Source organism: Drosophila rhopaloa, unplaced genomic scaffold (assembly GCF_018152115.1).
Source record: "Drosophila rhopaloa isolate 14029-0021.01 unplaced genomic scaffold, ASM1815211v1 contig_2, whole genome shotgun sequence".
NCBI lineage: Eukaryota > Metazoa > Arthropoda > Insecta > Diptera > Drosophilidae > Drosophila > Drosophila rhopaloa.
In genome coordinates, this window is record NW_025335083.1 from 11,197,361 (window position 1) to 11,216,961 (window position 19,601).

Genomic DNA, 19,601 nt, shown 5'->3' on the forward strand with positions numbered 1-19,601 from the left:
TTGGCGTCATTGGTCAAACTGCTTGCTCCACAATGAATTTAAACTGCTTGCAAAAGTGGGTCGAATCACGACTATATACTATTAGCAAAGACAACAACCAATGTATGGTGGGGATATTTGCTTTCAAATGGTTTGTTTGCTGGTATTTTTAGTACGTTTTAGTGGTATTTTAAAAATGTATTTTTGAAAATTCAAACGGTCTCTTTAGTCGACAGCTGAGAAATTATTTATTTTCTTTTAAGTAAATTTGTCTATTAAAAATAGTTTACAATGTCGATTGCCAAACGTGTACAGGTGCGTGAGTGTGATAACTTCAACCTACAGCGGTTATTTATTAAGTTTTTCCCCTACTTTAGCAATGGGCAACGTTTGCGCGGACCTGGCACATTTATGACTGCACTTGGCAGAATCCGTTTGAGTCTGCTAAATTGGTTAAAAATCATTTAATGGGCCTACAAAAGCCTATATATCATCCCATGAGTAAGTATCATCCAACGCTCTAGTTTCTTGTTTATATTATAAGTGAAAAGTGTGTGAAATTCATTGGTTTTTGGAGGCTTTTCGGATGTCATTACATCACCGGCGTGTTTTCGTAGTTGTTGTTGCTGCGAGTTAAAAATGAAAACAAATAAATGAATATTTGAAAATGGTAATTATTTGACCATTCAGTTGCGATTTAAATAATAGTAGATAACAGTGATAATCTTACAATAATGAACTCTTATGAACTGCATTAATTACTAATTATTTAGACCGCAACTGAATTACCATTTAGATTTTGAACCATCACTGACCGGCAATAATTGTACTTTTAGGTTAAGCAAGTTATCCTCAATGGCCATCCAATTAAAATCAGTAAATGTAATTTTCCAGATGACTGCGGTGACCATGTGGTCCTGATCAACACGCGGGAAATCGCTTTGCCCGGAGACGAGTGGGTTAAAAGGGTTTATTTCCACCACACAGGATATCCTGGAGGAGCTTCGTGGACCCTGGCATGGCAACTGCACGAGAAGGATCCCACAATGGTCATGAAGAAAGCCGTTTACAACTCTATGCACGGAAATCTGCAGCGCAGACACACTATGCAGAGATTGCATTTATTCGCCGATGATCAAGTTCCCGAGGAAATCCTGCAGAATGTCACGAATCAGATTCGCACACCTCGCACAATTCCCCAGCGATTGGATCATATCGACAAGGAAACGCTGGAAAACTTTCCCAACATTATGGATTATCCCAAGGATTACATTTTGCGTTGATTTGTTGTTCGAACATCCTTGTAATTAAGATAAATACAAAATATGAAAACAAAAAATGAATGTTTTGTGCAGCTAAGAACCTAAACTACCAATATCAGGTTGATGTGGAAAAAAATATTTTCTTACCGATTTTCGCATTTTTTAAAAGGGGATTTTAGCTGTGAATGCCAATAGATAGGAATTTTTATAACGAATTTAACGACACATTCCAACATGTGACCACTATTATATGGGATGTTTTGAACAAAAAACCAAAGTAAAAGTTGATTTTTCGGATCTTCCGTATTTTGACATTTTTCAAAAGATCATTATTTTTTGCGAAAAATCGACTAAAATTGAATTTTTTAGCTGTGAATGCCAATAGATTGGAATTTTTATAACAAATTCAACGAGGTATGACGATGTATAACATTCCAACTTTTCAGTATCTTTTCCCCCGGTTTTGATAAAAAAAATAAGAGACACGGATGATTCTGTCAGAATTTTTTAACGCCGTAATGGATACATTTCCGACCAAATAAGCTATAAACTTACAACTTTCACAATGGTTTTTTTATTAGCTTTTCTTTACCCAATATGATGGTTTTATATTATTTCAGATCCTTCTCATTAGTAGACTATAACCTATAGTTTTGGTGTGACAGTAAGGGTATTAAAACTTCGGTTTGCCGAAGCTAGCTTCCGTTCTCGTTTTAAAAAAGTTTTTTAATTGTTTTTTATACGGTATCAACACGGCGACTTAACCTACTAAAAAAGCTTATATTTTTGGGTTGGCAATGCTTTGCAAAAAGGGATGTCAGGTTGTTAAATGTCAAGTTAAATTTGAAAAGCTTTATTATTTAAACAAAATTTAAAGATAGACAAATGAAAACTTAACAGGGAAGTACAAAAATTTAAGGGTTTATTACTAAGGTGTTTGGTTTTTTTATAATATCGAAAATGTTTTTATTTTTTTAAATTTTGTGACTTTTGACAACCCCTTTATTTACCGGCTGTGTGGCAGTGAGTTGCATTTTGTTCATCTCATTTGTATTTTTGATTTGTTTTGTATCCATCTCTGGCGACGACGCCTACGATTCCAATATATACTATATAGAAAGTGCGGTCATCACTATACGCAATTATCTAAAACCACAATCAGCAGGTACAATTTAAACTGAGGTTTTGGCTTATCTGCGGCCCATTTGTGGTTGTTTTTAACGATAAGCATTATCGAAGAAAGGTAAACTATATAAACTTATTCATTCCATTCTTTTTCAGTCTCCACTCGCGGCTTGTGCACTTTCCACAAACTACTCCCGATTTACCAGATACAGAAACGCAATATGGGTCGCTTGGGAACCGTAGATCCTAGTTCTTATTCGCAGCCGGATTTGATAACCACGGAGCACAGTGTTCTAAACTGGAAAGTCGACTTTGGGGCCACCAAACTCCAAGGAAGTGTGCTCCATCGCTTCAAAGTGCTGACTGCTAATCTCGATAAGATTGTGAGTATAAAGGATTCCCTTGATTTCCTATAAAGTCCCATGTGGATAACAACAGGAACAGTGGGAAAGATAACTCACGGTATCTAAATTAACATATATTAACATAATATATATTTAGCTCCTGGATGTGCGTGACATAAATGTAACCAATGCCACGTTGCTGGCCGGAGGCAGTGAGCTACCGATCAACTACTTCATCAGCGATGCGGTCGATGATATCGGTCAGAAGCTAACGCTGGAGTTGCCATCTGGAACGGCTAAGGGCAGGTAAAACCACAACGAAAGATAATCTAATCTATATGGAACTCATAAATAATCTGAAACACTTCACTCCCCTTGTAGCCTAAATGTTCGCATCGATTACGAGACGTCGAGCAGCGCCAGCGGATTGCAGTGGCTGAATCCTACCCAGACTTTGGGCAAGGAACATCCCTATATGTTCTCACAGTGCCAGGCGATTCATGCTCGTTCGGTTATTCCCTGCCAGGATACCCCAGCTGTTAAGTTCACCTATGATGCCACAGTGGAGCATCCCAATGAGCTGACGGCTTTGATGAGCGCCCTTATCGATAAGAAGGAAGCTGGAAAAACGCAATTCAAGCAGGAGGTGCCCATTCCCGCCTATCTCGTTGCCATTGCAATTGGAAAATTAGTCTCCCGTCCGCTCGGAGAAAACTCCAATGTCTGGGCAGAGGAAGCAATTGTGGATGCCTGTGCCGAGGAGTTTTCCGAAACAGCCACTATGCTGAAAACTGCCTCCGAATTGTGCGGTCCCTATGTCTGGAAGCAGTACGATCTGCTGGTGATGCCTCCTTCGTTTCCCTACGGTGGCATGGAAAATCCTTGCCTGACGTTCGTAACCCCAACTCTTTTGGCCGGTGATAAATCGTTGGCCGACGTGGTGGCTCATGAGATTGCCCACAGTTGGACGGGTAACCTGGTGACGAACAAGAACTTCGAGCATTTCTGGTTGAACGAGGGCTTCACTGTGTTTGTGGAGTCAAAGATCGTGGGAAGAATGCAAGGCGCAAAGGAGCTGGACTTTAAGATGCTTAGCAATCTCACTGATCTGCAAGAGTGTATCCGCACTCAACTCAATAAAACACCCGAGCTGACCAAACTGGTGGTAGATTTGTCGAATTGTGGACCCGATGACGCTTTTTCTTCAGTGCCTTACATTAAGGGTTCCACATTCCTGCGTTATTTGGAGGATTTGTTTGGCGGCCCGACTGTTTTTGAGCCTTTCCTGAGGGATTACCTGAAGAAATACGCCTACAAATCGATTGAGACGAATGATTTCAAGAGTGCTTTATATGATTATTTCATCAATACCGACAAGAAGGATCAACTAAGCGCGGTTGACTGGGATTTGTGGCTTAGCACCGAGGGAATGCCGCCAATTATTCCCAAGTAAATTTTACTGTCAAAGATATTTAATATTTTATGATTTATTATATTACTTTGAAAACTATTTTAGGTTCGACGAGTCCCTGGCCAACGTGACCAAGGAATTGGCCAGTCTCTGGAGCACCAAAAGTGTCGCCGAATTGAACGGCAGTGCGGAGATCAAGAAGAACATTTCCATCCACCAACTCATTGATTTCCTGGGGAAATTGATCGAGAGCAAGGACATTGTTGACCTGACCGAGCGAAAAATTGAGCTCCTGGAATCTACTTACAACTTGAAGAATTCCAAAAACGCCGAAATTCGCTTCCGTCTCAATCGTTTGATTATTCGTGCCCGTTTGATTAAGCGCCTAGATGAGATTCTCGAATTCGCCAACTCCAATTTCCGCATGAAGTTCTGCCGACCCATCTATCGCGATCTGGCAGAGTGGACCGAAGCTAAGCCCGCCGCTATTCGTAACTTTGTCAGTGTCAAGGATCAGATGATGGCCGTGTGTTCACACACAATTGAAAAGGATCTGGGACTGAAGTAAATTTAAGTCTGATTCCTGCATTTTAAACTGAACAATAAAATTGTTGCATTAATAAAAATTAATTGATTTCATTACATTAATTGAGCAGAACGATCCGTAAAACAAATTTGGTTCTCTAAATTAGGTAATAAAATATTGTTGCGATTTCGGTTCTTATATTTCATCAGCAAAAAAATACCATAATTACTCCAAACTGTTAATTAAATTTAAAAATTCATTTAATCTTGGTTTTTCTTGAATTATTTGTTTTTATTAAAAAATAAGCAAAACTACGTTTATAACAAGTTGATTTCCATTTCCATGCTCATTTCTAATCTTCAATTTTGCTTGCAATTTTCGCGTTACCTTGATACCGTATTATTACCAATTAAACTTTCACTTCTTTTTGTAGTTATAGCTCAACAAATGACCAATTTCAAATGTTTGGTGTTCGTACAACTAATCAAATGGGCGTTGATCTGGTTGATCTTCGTTTCAAATTTCTTTTGGTTTAAATTCTTTAAATTTCTCTCTCGGCTTGTAGTACATATACACACACAATATATTAAATTTATTATTGTTTGCTTTGCTCGGCTGCTTAAATATTTTCTCTGTTGGTGTATCAACTTCTAAACCCGACGAGTTTTGCTTGTGGTTTTTAAACTAATTAACAATTTTTTTTTTTTTCTTTGTTCACTTCTTACATTGACCAACTTGCTTCAACATTCTTCCAATTTATTTTCTCCAATTTTATAGTTCAGAGATCTCTGTAATTATTCCTTTCTCTTCGCGGTTCTTCTGGCAGAGGAATTAAAAACTATCACGCACTAGAATTATCATTGGAACGGGACGTGGATGGACCGGCACCCTGATCATCGCCCATCACGAAAGTGGGACTCTGGCGGGATGTGTGATAGTGGTAGCCCTCTCTATAGCGCTGATTGGGTTTCGACCGTGCGGTTTGAGTGTGACCCAATGCTGGACGCTGATTGTTGAGCTCATTGGGTCGTTTGGCTGCAAGTGGTCCATTATTATCTATTGCGTAAAGAACTCTTAAATAATATGTTCGCTCACCAGGTATATAAGGCTTTTGATTATAGGACGATTGTTGTTGTTGTTGGTTATATAGATCCGATGATGTTGCATTGCCATTGTGATGATATGGCGTCGCCTGCAGATCGGTGCTACAATTAATGGGACTCATCGGCGTCATCTCGCGATCCTCGATAAACAATTCACTGGCATCGTCGGGCACCTGACGGTACTGAGTCCATGGCCAGGATGCGATGCCCGAAAGAAGAAATGCCTCCAGGGCGCATAAATAGCCAATTATCTGATTTAAAATAAAAATATTTTAATTTGCTTTAAATAGGCAGATTTTGTTAACTCACGCCAGTGGCTAGTAGCGTGTCCTTGGAGTGCTTGGATACCCATGTGTATTCAGTGGCATAGAGCACCATGTGAACAAGTAGCGTGGAGCTCAAAATAAATATCAAACCAATACTCAGGTACATCCACGTATTCTGATAGAGGAAATTTAAATGTATATTAATATGTCTTATAGTTTTAATCTATTTTAACTCACCACTTTAGTCCAGTTGAATGGGAACATGAGAGCTATATGCGATATATCCAGAAAGAGCATGAGACATGTGATGAGTAGCGAAAATAGCGCACAGAAGACCATTAGCCTCAGGCGTCCGATGAGTGGCAGTAGAAAGAGGCCCACCTGTACGGTCCCCGCGGAACATTCGCAGGCTAGACAGGCAGCCGAGGATAACTGGTAAATAAAAACAAAATGTTAATTAAAAATATACTTAAAGGGTTTCAAAAAGTCTTAAATTGTATCTAGACAATTTAAAACTGGATACAGAATACATGATTTCCCGATCTTTATTTTAGTTAGCTTTTTTTTCTTCATTGCTTTGCTTTTTGTACTCTTCAGATTCTATTCGATCAGTGTTTTTCTAGAATATGATTCTTCTACCCAATAAATTTAAATTCCATGTTTGATCTGTGATATACATTGAAACCCTTAAATTTTAGCCATCCTCGAGCTTACCACCAATAGTATGCGCACAATCCCTGTAGGCGATTTCAAGTGTTGCGGATCACAGTGGAGGGCGACGCCCCACGGTCTCAGGGGGGTGTGCCCGCCCCTCTGCTTGTAGTTGGCATGGGAGTCCCAGGAGGTGCAGGTTCCGAGGGGGGATTCCAAGGACAGCGAGTGCGAGTGCGAGTGGGAGAGCTCGCCGGCCCTGCTGCCAGCTATCTCAAAGTCCTGCTCATCGTCCAGTTGACAGCAGACCGGCTCAATCTCCAGCTCCCGAATCTCGTCCAGCAGCAGTTCTATCTCGTCCGTGCCATATAGATCAGATACAGACGGTATATAACGTTGGGGTTGTTGCATTGCCCGTGGCGGGATGTGTCCCACATCACCGATGGTTGCCCCTCAACTGTCAAAAACTGCGCGCCCACGTCCTCTGTCTCTCTCTCTCTCTCCGGGTATTTTGGTCTCTTTCTCTCCTCCCTCGCTGTCTCTTTTTCTCTCTTAATTATCTTAGTAGCTGCAGAGACAAAAATATTATGATAAATAGGTGTTATTAAAAGAAGCTCAAAACATTATTTAGTTATATAGAAATATTGTTTAAATAGCTGTTAATATTTCTAACAATACTTATTTTCATCCCTCAAAATAAGAAAATGATATTGCTAAGTCATACTACTTCAGGAATTGAACGCAGAAAAATATAAAACATATGCCAAAACCATAACCATGTTGAAGTGTTCATATCATATTTCTAAATAGAAGATATTTGTTATATGTATTTTTTGTAAAATTTTCCTTTTATTTTTAAAAGGATACATTCGTGGAAGAAAAGAACGCTCTGCTCCCATTTGCTATGCTATAGAAATTGATAACTGCCAAGCGGCTTGCCCCCGACGCTCATTAGATGTCCTGGCCCCTCCGCCCCCTCTATTTCCGCCGCCTGTGCATAACCATAACGGTAATTTGATATGATTCGTCGACGACTTTGACGTCGCCGCGGCCTGGCTGTCACTCATACGCCATGTGGTCCGCAGTGAAAACGCGCCGCGGGGAAATACCCCAGGGTGCTGCCAATCTGAATACGCTTTCCCGAGCTGCGGGATGCGAGAAAATTTGTTTATGGGAAAATAAAGAAACGAGGAGTTCAAGCGAAGCGAAAGGGTAACCTTATGGTGTGATATGAAAGTCACAAAGATGACTGTAATGAATAGAAACGTTTCTGCACTTGAAATGAAATAAACGGTTTAGCACACCAATAGAATGGGAATTTCGATAAGAAACACGTATTTTTTAATACAAAAATAACATTACCAAAAACAATACAAGTTTTCTATAAATTAAATTTCAAAATTGAATAAATATGTAAAATGTCAGTTAGAAAAAATAATATAGTTAGCGCCTTTTTAATATTATTTATACTTCCTGTTAAATCACATAAGCTTTAACATCATTCACTACAATCCGCTGAAACTATTTTCCCTCACTCGTTAATCATATAAATTCCCATTAGAGTACCTTGACTGGTGGCTTTAGCCACATTGTTTCATTTATTATTTTTAATTGCGTCTGATGCTAGGCTTCGATAGCGCACCTCCCAGATGATGTGGCTGCCAACTGGAAATTAAATCGAATTGGTTTTTGTGTGCCCCTTATCTCTTTTCCCCGTTTTGCTTCCCTTTCCTTTCCCAGTTTCCCAACTCGATTTTCCCCATCGATACCCTGCTTTTCCCTTTGCCCTTGCGTGTATGCAATGAAATTCTGTCGAGCATTTTTTTATGTCACTCACACAAACACACAGACTAATACTCTGGCAATTAACACAGACATGTGGAATGTGTAAGTGTGTGAGGTACATGAAAGCCCAACTCCGTGGAGAATTTCAACAATTTTCAGCTGTCCGGCCGCATTTTCCTTGAGCTGTCATAATCAGGACACAGCTGAAGGTAGCTTATGCTCCTTGTTGTCAGTTGTCCTGCTGCTTTTCCCCACTGCTTGCTTTCCTTGTTGTTTTAGCAGCAGCACAAGGACTCCGAACAGCAGGACATGAGAAATGCAACTGGACAGGAAGAGCGGAGAATGGGAAAGGGGCGTCAGAACGGCACATACATCTGTATGTTGGCATTTCCCTCTCAGGACAGGCAATGTAACAATTTGTTCTCTCTCTTTCTGGCCAAATATCCTTCCCTCTCCCTCTCTCTCTCTCTGTCTCTCTCTCCTTATAGTTTTTGTGAAGTTTTTGTTGGTGCTGCTGTTCGTGTTGTCCTTGCTCTAGTTTTGGTGCCCGAATGTCCTCAGCCTCTGGTCTGGGTTTCCAGTCCCTGCCCCCATCAACGCCCTTATCTCTGTCTATTATCGCTGCATATAATCTCCCGATGCTGCTCGAGTGCCTAATGAGAGTCCTTGTCGGCACATCTCTCGCAAAGGACATGCCCTATCTTATCCAATTTGCTCATCGATTGCCAGGCATTAAACTCTTCACCTGCAGAAAAGAGGGGCTTTCTCGTTCTTACGCCACATTTCACACACAGAAACAAATTAAAATACGAATAGTAAATTTAACAATCTCTTGCTATTTAACTTCAAATAGAAGTATTTTTAATCTAAACTAATTTTGTTTGAGTTGAAGTTGACCTTCTAAAGATCTTAAATTTTGTAACCCATTTATTGTATCTGGATGCCCATGTATTAATATTTATTAAAACTTATAAATCCCGGGATATGCGTTATATTTTGATAAAATGCTTCCTCAATTCTTTGCCTGTCATCCCCTTTCACTTTACTCACATAATGAAACAAATTATAACAAATAATGCTTTAAGGAATAATCTTTCAAATTCAATTAATAAATTTATTAAACCATTTAATTTAATTTCAGATAGTAAAAACGTTCTCGTTGCAGTTATTAATGTATTTAAACTGATTAAATTTTGGTTTTAAATAATTGTCATTGGTTGCTACTGTTAAACAGATTTAAAAATCTGTATCTCTCAAAAGTGTGTTTAATTAAAGTTACAAACATCTTCTTGCAAATATCAGATAATTCATAAATACTACAATTCGATATAAATATCTTGTTTTATTAACAACATATTCTAAATAGGAAAAAAGCTTCACCTTTTGTATCTTTTTTGATGGTTGAGTTCGCAAGCTTCTTAGTTATGGTATAAATTACCATTTTTTGTCAGTGCTCAATTTGAAATCAATTATGCTGATCTGCATGTAAACTGACTTGGCTTCCTGTTGGGCTCCGACTTAAGTCCCCCGTTTGAGTCACCGTTTGCAGGAAGTGCAAGTGCTGGGTATGCAAATTTATTGTCAATGAAGGGGATTGGAATTGGCGTTCAGGCTTGGGGGGCACAGAGTAGGGGGCATTATGAAAGTGGTGGTCTGAAAGGGTTGGACACTCGACGTTGGCTCGGCTGCATTTCTTATTTATGAACGTGCATAGACAATGCTTTTGGGTTCTTGTTGCTTTTTGTTTGAGTTGAGTGCCTCCCCAAATACAAACACACACGCTCGCAGGCCGTGTGCAAGTTTTGTCGCATTCAATGGACCAAAGTTGCCGTAAATAACTTTTAATAGAATTTTTAATGGGGTTCGGTCGACTGAGGGCCGTTGGGCTCGTTGGATGGCAATTTGGTTTTAATATAGATTACCATAATGATTTGTCAATGCTATGAGAGCAGTTGAAATGCGGTTAAATCCAAAAAAAACCGTTCTGGTTGCGGCTAGAAATAAAGTGAAATAAAGTTGAATTGTTTCAATTGAACTGTTTCGAGAATTTAAGCTAGAAAAAAAACACATTTTAATAAAGATTTATTGTTATTTCATGTGCAAAAACTATTTATAAATTTTAATTTCAATTAAATCAGACGAAAGTTTTCCTACATAGGTTTGTATGTATTGAATATATATCTTTCAGAAAAACTTATCGGTCGAGTGAGCTGTAACAGTAAAGCGTGGCATAGGGCGAATGTCGGACACTCCAAGCTGCGTATACTTTTTAGCTAAAATTATTGGAATTTTTGCCATATTTTTTTTTGGCTGTATTTTTTGTTTTTGTTGCTGAATGCAGACAAGTTGACTATCGTCCTCGATTCGTGGCGGCATTCAATGCGGCTGGAAAGTGCAGGGGAAAACCGAGGGGGAAATGAAAAACTGGGACCTTTTCCTACTTATTATGCCGCCGCATGTTTCTCTATGTTTGCTCTTTTGCGGAATTATCGATTACAAATGAATATTTCATCAGGGGAAAGAGCCTAAAAAAATGGAGAAAGGGGTAGAAGAAGTAGAAAGGTGCCTGGCACCTGTCGCCTCGTGACTTCCGTTTCCGGTTCGCGACACTATACGGCTATTTTCAATTAAAATGCAGCATACTTTCAAGTATTTTTAAGCACACTAAAAAAATGTGTACGTATTAGTTCTGGAAAACACTACAAATATAAAAAAAAGGACTACAGTCTCTCAGCTTAGGAACCATTTTGTGTAAGAAAAAATACCATTCACTTTTTAGCCCATATCATATATGTATTATTTTAACGATTTTTCTTATTTTCATGTTAAATTGTTATTTGTTTATTTACTTGTTATCTTTAACAAAGCCGAATGTGATCGTAACCAGAACTTTATTTATAAATGTATTTGTTTATTGTTTGCTCAATTACAAACTGGTTGTTACAATAATCAAAATCTGTATATATATTTTTTACGTATTAAAAATATTTGGCATTTATTTGTATTTTTTCTCGTGTGGCCTACAGGATCCTCCCTATTTTCTTCCTATTCCCTTTCACTGCCTCTTTAAACTGCTGTTTAATGTATGTCCCCACTTCTGTTTTGTGTCGCATAATTACCAATGCCAGGATAATTAAGGCAGCGCCTGGCTGCCATGCCACACATAAAAAGGACAACGAGTCCCGAATGCGGGTCCTTACTCCAGGGATTTCAATATCGAATGGGAAAAGAACAGGGAGTTGTGGGTGGCCTTGGGTGGCGAGGTGGTTCAGTGGTGCGAGCACGTGACTAACGGTAATGGCACGCCAAATCACAGGAGAAATGAAATGTTTGCCGGGCGGGAGTGTTCTGAATTCCAAATGCGAATAAGTGAAAGGAAGTGGACGTTACATCTGAATTTCCTCTTTCTATTAAGTTAAAAATAGAAAATCTCCAAATTTCTAGTGTTTTCAAGTTACTTTTAATTTAAGTTTTACATAATTTAAGTTTAATTTAAGTTTACCATAAATACAACGAATCAAAAATATATAGTTACTATTTTGTTAATCATAAAAAATTCCCTAGTAAATATAATTCAAAACGTATTGACAAGTCTTTTGTAATTATTTAAAAAAGTACATGTTTCCATCAATTTTATTTACATTAAAATGTATTCGCCTTAAAGGTGATGTTAATTCAAACAATAATCGTTACTTTAAAATAACTGCTTTTAACAAAACTTTTAATTCAATTAATGGAAAATCATGTCTTCACCCAGCTTAAATTTCAATTATAAGGTGCCTGGAAAATGGATTTCCTTTTTAGTGGCAACTCATGATCCTCTTAGGCGAAACTCTTGCATAAACTCCACTTCAGTTTTGCCTCCGGCTTGCCCCTTTATCCACGAAACTTAAGCAGAAAGTGATTAAGGCTCACGTTTCGGGATTACGTAAGCTCCTACAGGGATACTTAGCCATCTGGGCCTCAGAGCGCTTATATATATTGTGTGTGTGTGTGTGTCTGTTGAGCATATCATGTGTTTATGCGATTCCTGAAAGGAACACCTCTGCCGCCCCCCTCTTCGTCACTTAAACCATTTTTACCTGGGCTTTTCGGGGCGTCCCCTGACACGTGAGCTCCATAAAAAAGGTAAGAAGGCCCCGTCATTTCATGGACGTTGCAGCACGCGAGGGGTCTCGTAACCCCAGCCCCTGTATTGAGCTTTCACCCCTAGTTTCTACCTCTCCATTCCCCCTCGCTTTGACTTTTGTTGGGATTTTCTTTTTTCGCTTCTCCCCGCTGCGTAAACACAGCTATTAAATGTGAACTGACCCCAAATGCTGACCGACTCGACAGCTAGCTATCAACTACAGTCTTAATTCATTAAGTCGAACATTTCCAAATCAACTCGCTATATTTAAACCAACTTTAAAAACTACAGTTTTCATCAATAGGTACTTAGACTATGAAACATTCATATGTATCATTGCTTTATAGTGATTTGAATTGCAATCATAAGTTATAAAAGTGTTTACACAATAAAAATATATATTTAATTTGGGTATTATTAATTATTATTATTATTAATAATAAAGCCTTGACAGTACTTTGGTTAAGAATTTTAATTGACTACTTAGATTTACTAAATAAGTGATAGTTTGCATATTCGAAATAAGTAAAAATAATCTCGTAAAAAAATCTTTTTAGGTATGTATATATAAAATAATTAGTTATCATTTTTATTAGGTCACATTTGGAAGCTCGACTTTATTTAATTATCCCTAAGCCCCATCTCCCATTTGGTAGTAATCGGGTGGTGGCGGTGCAACAACCTCGTTTCGTGGCAGAAACGACCTTGAACCAGTTTCATTTTTAAAAAATTTGCTGCAGAAGGGAAAAGCCAAGGGGGCAAACTAGAAAAGGGAACAGCATTAGAAGACTTTGCCAACTGAGAACTTTTGCAAATATCTCGGCATATTAATAAGGCTGAAAGCGTCTAACGGCCATTTAATCGCATCCACATACGCACACAGAGAATCCACATGTGTGGGTGGGATAAAATGAGGCTCTATGACAGCAAACTAAAAATAAACAAATGAGCCAAGCCAAAAACACAGGAAAAAATAGAAAGAACGAGTTGAGGCTGCTGAAAAGCGCCTGCGTGGAGAGGAAAAAAGGGAGAGTATTAAAATGGAAAAATAGACAGAGAGAGGAAAAGCGAGAGAGCCACCACAGTTATTGTTGTGGCTGCCGAAGGATTTCAAGGAAGTGAAATAGCTGCAGACTGAATTTTTCACAGACAAAGTTTCCTATCTGCTTCCTCTTCCTCGTTCAACTCCTCTTCTTCTCTTTGGATTTTCCTAGCTGTCACTTCCTGTGTATCAGTGTGTGTGTGTGTAGTGCGAAAGTGCGAGGTTCAAAATATTCAAGACTAAAAAAGATTTCAGTTTTAAATTTTTTAAATTACCAGTTGATTTATTAACGACGCTTGATAATTTTTACATAAGAATATATTTACCAAAGTTCAACTTATTTACAAAAATATTTCCTACTGTAAACTTTTAAAATATGTAACCGTTCTTTTTTTTTTAAATATAGGAAACAATATATTAAAATAGGTCATCAAAGATTTAGGAAATGTAATACCGGCGTAAATCGTTTGTAGGTAATTTCTGACTTACAAGTTCATTGAACTAATCAAATAATAATTGGAAACGGTTAATTATAGGTCCTGGATATTTATGCCACATTTAGATTAAGTACCTCTTATTAGAGGTATTCATAAATTTAAGTGTTAAGTACTTCGGTAATTAAGTATCAATTATATGGTAAATTATATGCTTTGCAAGCAATGAGCGTAAACAGATTCTTAATGAAGATAAGTATATTATATTATATATAAGGTGGTTGGTAGCAAGAATACATTTTTAATAGAATATTGCGGTGCTACAAATATACAAATTAGCATTGAAGGCAACTACTTTAAGACGAAGAACGTCTAAAAAAACACTAAAGACCTATCTGATTCTAAGTTTTTTAACTTTTTAACATAAAATGTTTTTTTATTGTTTTTTTATTTAGCAGTGAACTTGGTTCAATTGAACCAATTCATATGGTGAACTTTGCACCAACACAAACAAAATGGCACACACACACCCTTGGCTAGCCTGCTCTCATAGTATCCTTTTTCTATGAGTGTGTGTGTATGTGGCTCAAAGTGTTATATTGACATTTGGCTACATAATGATTTATGCTGCTGCAGGAGCCGAGCGATCCTTGCTCCTTGTAATTCCTGCTGCTATTTTTAGGGGCATGCCCATAATTTATTTTTATGTACAACCAGCAGCGGCAGCAACAACAGGAAGGAGGCAACTATATCTCACGCACACACTCTCAACCAGAGATATATTTTTTGGGCAAGCGAAGGGCAAACGCTGGAAAGCATGCTACAATTTTTGTGTAGGAGTTGGTCGGATAATTCGGGGGTCTGGAGCAGGGGGGGTGCTATATTCGTGTATACAACTAGTTAAATAAATTTACACTTGACCCACCTTCTTATTTCCCAGCTATATGTATTTCTATATATTTTTTTCCTCCAAATGCGCGGCACGTTTCTTTTTTTTGGCCAGCAAAAATCTTTTGAAAATTGCCTCTTTTGGTGTGTGCACATGTGTGTGTGATGGTGTTTGTGTGAATGGGTGGTGGGGGTGGTGATGATGTTTCTTCCTCTTCTGCCCAACCTAATGTCAGTTCATTCATGGGCTAAAATCAGGTTTCAGTTTTCCCTTAGACTGTGTGTGTATGGAACGGGAAGCTGGCATTTTATTTGAGATTTCCTGGTTTTATTTTTCTTTTTGATTTTTGGTTTTAGTTTTCCTTTAACATTTTGCACTTTTTTTACACACTTATTTTTTGATGCTATTTATTTTTGTGTTTTTATTTAACACGCGCAGCAAAACAATTTTCATTTTCACACACGAAAATCATTACTCAGTATGCACGGCTTTCCACGGGCTTTTCATTTGCCAACCACCGCGCCCCTCGCCCTACCATTTGGGCCATGCTGCCTTTACTGCCGTTTCTACTGCCTTTCAACATTTGCTAAAACACTCACACAGTCGCACGTCGGAGATATTATTGGGGCGGTTGGGAGGGGGGCGTGGCTGGTCGGGGGGTTTTCGAATGCAAAGCAGCAGAACGGACGTCGAAACAACGCGTCACCAAGACAGAAATAAGCGCAGGGAATTTCCGGAAAAGCCGACGAACCGACAGCGTTGAAAGCCAGCAAACGACTGAATCCCAAAGTCCAAAGAGAAAGTTGAGAGCAGAGAAAGTGAGCCAGAGAGAGAGAGAGAGAGAGAGAGAAACACTGCGTGCACATCCTTTGCAGAGGCGTCAAACGTTCTCGGAACTAGCTCAAAAATACTAATACCAATACCCACAAATAAATTGAGAGGATGCACGGGAAAAATTGTTCCATTTATACATTAGATGCCGAATAAAAAACATTTTTTATACTTATGTATAATGTCTTAAATTAAAGTTGTGATATTTAATTTTTTTTAATTTAATAACTGTTAAATATATATTAAAAAGTACATGTAAATTTTTTAAAATATTTACTTGGGCTTTATTATTTAATGCTTTAGTTTTAACTTAATGTTTTACCATCGTTTTGTTTAAGAAATAAAACAATGGAAATCAAATATTCTATTTTGATAATTTCGTATCATTTTTTTATTGCAGTGCTCTTTAAGAGCGACTGCCTTCGATTTACTGATAAGCCGCTCAATAAAACGAAGCCCACACGAATCTCCGTCTATTATGATCAGTTGTGCTAAAAACTTTGCAAGAAACGAACGTGTGAGCTTCTGAAAAAATTCAAGACAGAGCAAAGAATCGGAGGTGTACATACTATATAGTGCAGCTATACTAAATATAGCTAAAATCATTTTCTTATAGTAATTTTCTAGGAATCAGACAAAATGGAAAGGTAAATTTAAGAAAACTCTTAATGAGTACCAAAAATATGTAAGTATGGTTAATACTACGTTTGTATTCCCTAGTTTCTGGCAGGAGGTAAAATCACTTCTGAAGACCCTGCTCTGCTTTGTGATTGCTTTGATGTTGATTCCTCTATTGCTGTTATCGTTCCTTTGTAAGTGTTCGACATATCCCCAGCAGTGATCGATGATCGCCGATCCGCGACACGCGCTGCCTCACTGATAAGCCACATAAATCAAGAACTTCAAAAGGGGCCGGCTATATAAATAAACGATCCATGGGTTGATTAACCCATTCTCACTCAGCCAAAGGATCGTCCATTAATGGGAACCCAAGAGATAAAGGAGGCTGAGAGAGACAGTGAGAGAGTCGCAAAGAAAGTGCTGTAGATAAGCTTTTTGTTTATAAATAATACAGATTACCTGTTGCACCTTTGCGGAACCCAGACAAGCGGCCAAGTGAACCTTGACCAACTGAATTACTCATAAAAATTTTGCCATTGATAAGCCCAGTCTTCGTGCTTGATACCCGGTAATCGCTTGGGATGAAGGCATGTTCCTATAGGGTAGATTTGTCGTTAAATAAATCAGCCTAGAAGCAGCAATTTCGGGGCCCCCAAAATATGTAATTCAATTAATATTGCTATATCTCAACCATATAATATAATTATATACAACAATAATATAATGACAAATAACGTATTAGTAGGGTATTCATTTAATAAAACGTTTATATACGTTATTTTATAACAATTATAGGGTATTTAATATTGGGTAAAGACACTTTGAAAATATTTTGTTATTATTTCTTTAATTGCTTTATTTATTGGTGCGATTTTAATCCCGAAATTTAAATGCTCCACTTGAGGTACTCACAATTGAAATCGATTCATCAGCTGTTAAATTTAAAAATCGAAAACTCCTATCCATGTTTTCAGGCGCCCATTTTGGCAACGAACTATCTAACTATGTGCTGAGCATCAAGTACCCGAACCTTACCATCTCAAAGTCCAAGAAGATCCGGACTTTAATTGACACGCCGAAGAATGCGGGCGTATTTCACTTTCTTCTCCAAGTGGAGGGAAACTGTGACTTCGAGAGGATCAAGATGTCCTATGCCCAGTATCTGACTGATGTGAGGGATAAAACTGGAATGCTAAGGTTTCCCAAGCTTCGTCAAAAACTCGTTCCTTGTTGGGGACATTATGCGTGGGTAAATGATAGCAGGTAAGCGATCAAATCATGTATATCATTACTACCTAATTTTTCAGCTTTAAAACTAAGATTTAAAATTCTCCATTTTTTATTTTACCAAAGTGGCTTCAACATTAACAACCACGTTCTGCTGAGTACACACAAATACCGAGGACGTCCAGTCACCGAATCGAATATTCAGGATTATGTCAGCGAACTGGCCACCAAGTATATACCATCAGATCTTCCCCAGTGGCAAGTGATTGTAATTCCAAACTCAGATAACACTCAACCCTATTATATCCTCATCAAATTGCATCACTTGATAATTGCCGAAGAGGAGGATCTGCATGTGAGTGAGATGCTTCTACTTCAGGACACACATAAGAAAACCCTGATGACCATGTCCGATGGATTGAGTCAGAGTTCGAATCAACAACTGTCTCACTTTGTAAGAAAACCCGAACACATCAGCAGGCTGATAAGTCATATAATGCATCTTGTCATCTGCCGCTGGCAGAAATTCATCTACGAATTCGAATCCCTCGAAACTCCCGACGGGGCTTCGTCTAGTATTCAAATTAGAAACCTCAGTCAGTTGGCTTCTTTGGTAGTAATTATCCTGGTCAATGTGATTTTGGGCTATATAAGGAGTCGTTCAATGCTTAAAAAACTTAAAAAGCGATCAATTAGTTACCGAAATGAAGTGGGTCGATTTCAAACTATACGAATGCTATTAAATAGGGAATTAGAGCAAAAAAATCTTACTTGGTCGGTGGCCAGAACTGCCATATATAACAGCTTGCAACCTACTAATTTGGCCAAGGTTTGGACCCGTTTTCTTTGGCGCTTAAATCTAAATCATGTTTTGCTTTTGCCCTATCACATTTACTGTGAGTTTTTGGCTTTCGGTGATGTCTTAATAAAGGGACAAACTTCCTATACTTCCACCTATTGCGCTAGACTTCATTTATATGTACCCCTCTTACTTTATGCTCAATTAGAGTTTTTCAAAATTCTCTGGGAGCTCTTTCAGGCTCCAAGAAATATTTACGAAGTACTTTTCGAGCAGCCCACACAGGAGTTAAATATACTCCATAAAAAATCATATGCAGGCAGGAAAATTGTCTCCTTTGGCCGTTCATTAAATGGTGCCCAGCTTCGGACCCGCAATCAGGGTAAATTCAGTGATGATCTCAGAGAATCCGACTTTAGTTTAACTTGCTTAGCAGGCGCCGTTCACGATTACTTTGATACATTCTCGGAAGATACGAAAGTGCCCAATTTCTTGAATACCACATGCAGGACCATAGATAAAGGTTACTTTACAGATCGCAGTGGAGATAAATCGGAAAATATTGGTGGCGTAGTGTTTCTGCAATTGCCCTTAAGAAAACCGGATGCAAATCATGTTAAAGAACTTCATCATATTGTTGAAAGAATCAGAAAGCAACAGATAATGATATATTTAGCTTCGATTGGTCAGACAAAATTCAGCCTTCTCACATCACTTTTTCCTCATGTTATCACAAAAATCTTCATAAACTTTTTCTCGTACAACTTCCCCATCACAATCACTGAAATTTATGGAGCAACGGATGAATTTCAATCGGCCTGGGGTCAGAAGGTTCAGGACGTCCTTCTGTTCCGACCTCCTCAATCGAAGACCTGCCTTTCTCTAAATCTACATCGTTTTGGTGACAAATATAGATTGGCCGTAATGGCGGATACTCATCTGGCACCGGATCACACTATCATCACGAGGTCCTTCGATCTATATATGGAAACAATCACTGTCTAACAAACAAGAATCGCCTCCATCTTTTTTCGGGAAAAGGGAATTTATTTGCATAATGTTTAGAATATAAAAACTATTTATCCAACATCCATATTAATTACAAAAAAATGTATTCTTAAAACCATTATACCATTTAATAAAATTTACTGAAAAAAACAGCTAGCCTTCCCTACAT

At 38.3% G+C, this 19,601-nt stretch overlaps 3 protein-coding genes across 6 annotated transcripts; 2 read left to right on the forward strand and 1 right to left on the reverse strand.

Moving 5' to 3' along the window:
• Positions 1 to 189: 189 nt before the first annotated feature.
• On the forward strand, positions 190 to 4,747 carry LOC108049578 (39S ribosomal protein L13, mitochondrial). 3 transcript variants are annotated; one of them, XM_017130802.2, is made up of 6 exons: positions 190 to 294; positions 357 to 480; positions 2,523 to 2,749; positions 2,868 to 3,016; positions 3,092 to 4,159; positions 4,227 to 4,747. In XM_017130802.2, the coding sequence occupies exons 1-6, from the start codon at positions 271 to 273 to the stop codon at positions 4,687 to 4,689; spliced, it is 2,055 nt and encodes a 684-aa protein (XP_016986291.2). In that variant the 5' UTR covers positions 190 to 270; the 3' UTR covers positions 4,690 to 4,747. The 3 variants fall into 3 exon arrangements, with proteins under 3 accessions (XP_016986291.2, XP_016986308.1, XP_016986300.2); XM_017130811.2 differs by lacking the exons at positions 190 to 294; positions 357 to 480 and adding an exon at positions 2,271 to 2,406; XM_017130819.2 differs by lacking the exons at positions 2,523 to 2,749; positions 2,868 to 3,016; positions 3,092 to 4,159; positions 4,227 to 4,747 and adding an exon at positions 874 to 1,297.
• Positions 4,748 to 5,034: 287 nt separating this feature from the next.
• LOC108049598 lies at positions 5,035 to 15,708 on the reverse strand. 2 transcript variants are annotated; one of them, XM_044459970.1, is made up of 7 exons: positions 15,635 to 15,650; positions 14,983 to 15,349; positions 6,731 to 7,235; positions 6,254 to 6,448; positions 6,060 to 6,191; positions 5,743 to 6,001; positions 5,035 to 5,682 (listed from the first exon to the last, which is right to left on the reverse strand). In XM_044459970.1, exons 3-7 carry the CDS (start codon positions 7,076 to 7,078, stop codon positions 5,489 to 5,491), a joined length of 1,128 nt encoding a protein of 375 aa, XP_044315905.1. In that variant the 5' UTR covers positions 7,079 to 7,235; positions 14,983 to 15,349; positions 15,635 to 15,650; the 3' UTR covers positions 5,035 to 5,488. The 2 variants fall into 2 exon arrangements, with proteins under 2 accessions (XP_044315905.1, XP_044315904.1); XM_044459969.1 differs by having other exon boundaries at positions 14,983 to 15,708.
• A 578-nt stretch (positions 15,709 to 16,286) lies between these two features.
• Positions 16,287 to 19,515, forward strand: LOC108049543. The gene is made up of 4 exons (XM_017130754.2): positions 16,287 to 16,424; positions 16,498 to 16,589; positions 17,373 to 17,661; positions 17,752 to 19,515. Exons 1-4 carry the CDS (start codon positions 16,417 to 16,419, stop codon positions 19,427 to 19,429), a joined length of 2,067 nt encoding a protein of 688 aa, XP_016986243.2. The 5' UTR covers positions 16,287 to 16,416; the 3' UTR covers positions 19,430 to 19,515.
• The last annotated feature ends 86 nt before the right edge of the window (positions 19,516 to 19,601 follow it).

Excerpts from the sequence above, each read along its gene's own strand:
- LOC108049578 (XM_017130802.2), top strand. The coding sequence starts at position 271 with ATGTCGATTGCCAAACGTGTACAG. Across the intron at positions 3,017-3,091 it reads TCTGGAACGGCTAAGGGCAG|CCTAAATGTTCGCATCGATT; the intron begins GTAAAACCACAA and ends CTCCCCTTGTAG. Across the intron at positions 4,160-4,226 it reads ATGCCGCCAATTATTCCCAA|GTTCGACGAGTCCCTGGCCA; the intron begins GTAAATTTTACT and ends AAACTATTTTAG.
- LOC108049598 (XM_044459969.1), bottom strand. The coding sequence starts at position 7,078 with ATGCAACAACCCCAACGTTATATACCGTCTGTATCTGATCTATATGGC. Across the intron at positions 6,449-6,730 it reads TTGTGCGCATACTATTGGTG|TTATCCTCGGCTGCCTGTCT; the intron begins GTAAGCTCGAGG and ends TTTATTTACCAG. Across the intron at positions 6,192-6,253 it reads CATTCAACTGGACTAAAGTG|AATACGTGGATGTACCTGAG; the intron begins GTGAGTTAAAAT and ends TTCCTCTATCAG.
- LOC108049543 (XM_017130754.2), top strand. Across the intron at positions 16,590-17,372 it reads ATTGCTGTTATCGTTCCTTT|GCGCCCATTTTGGCAACGAA; the intron begins GTAAGTGTTCGA and ends CCATGTTTTCAG. Across the intron at positions 17,662-17,751 it reads GCGTGGGTAAATGATAGCAG|TGGCTTCAACATTAACAACC; the intron begins GTAAGCGATCAA and ends ATTTTACCAAAG.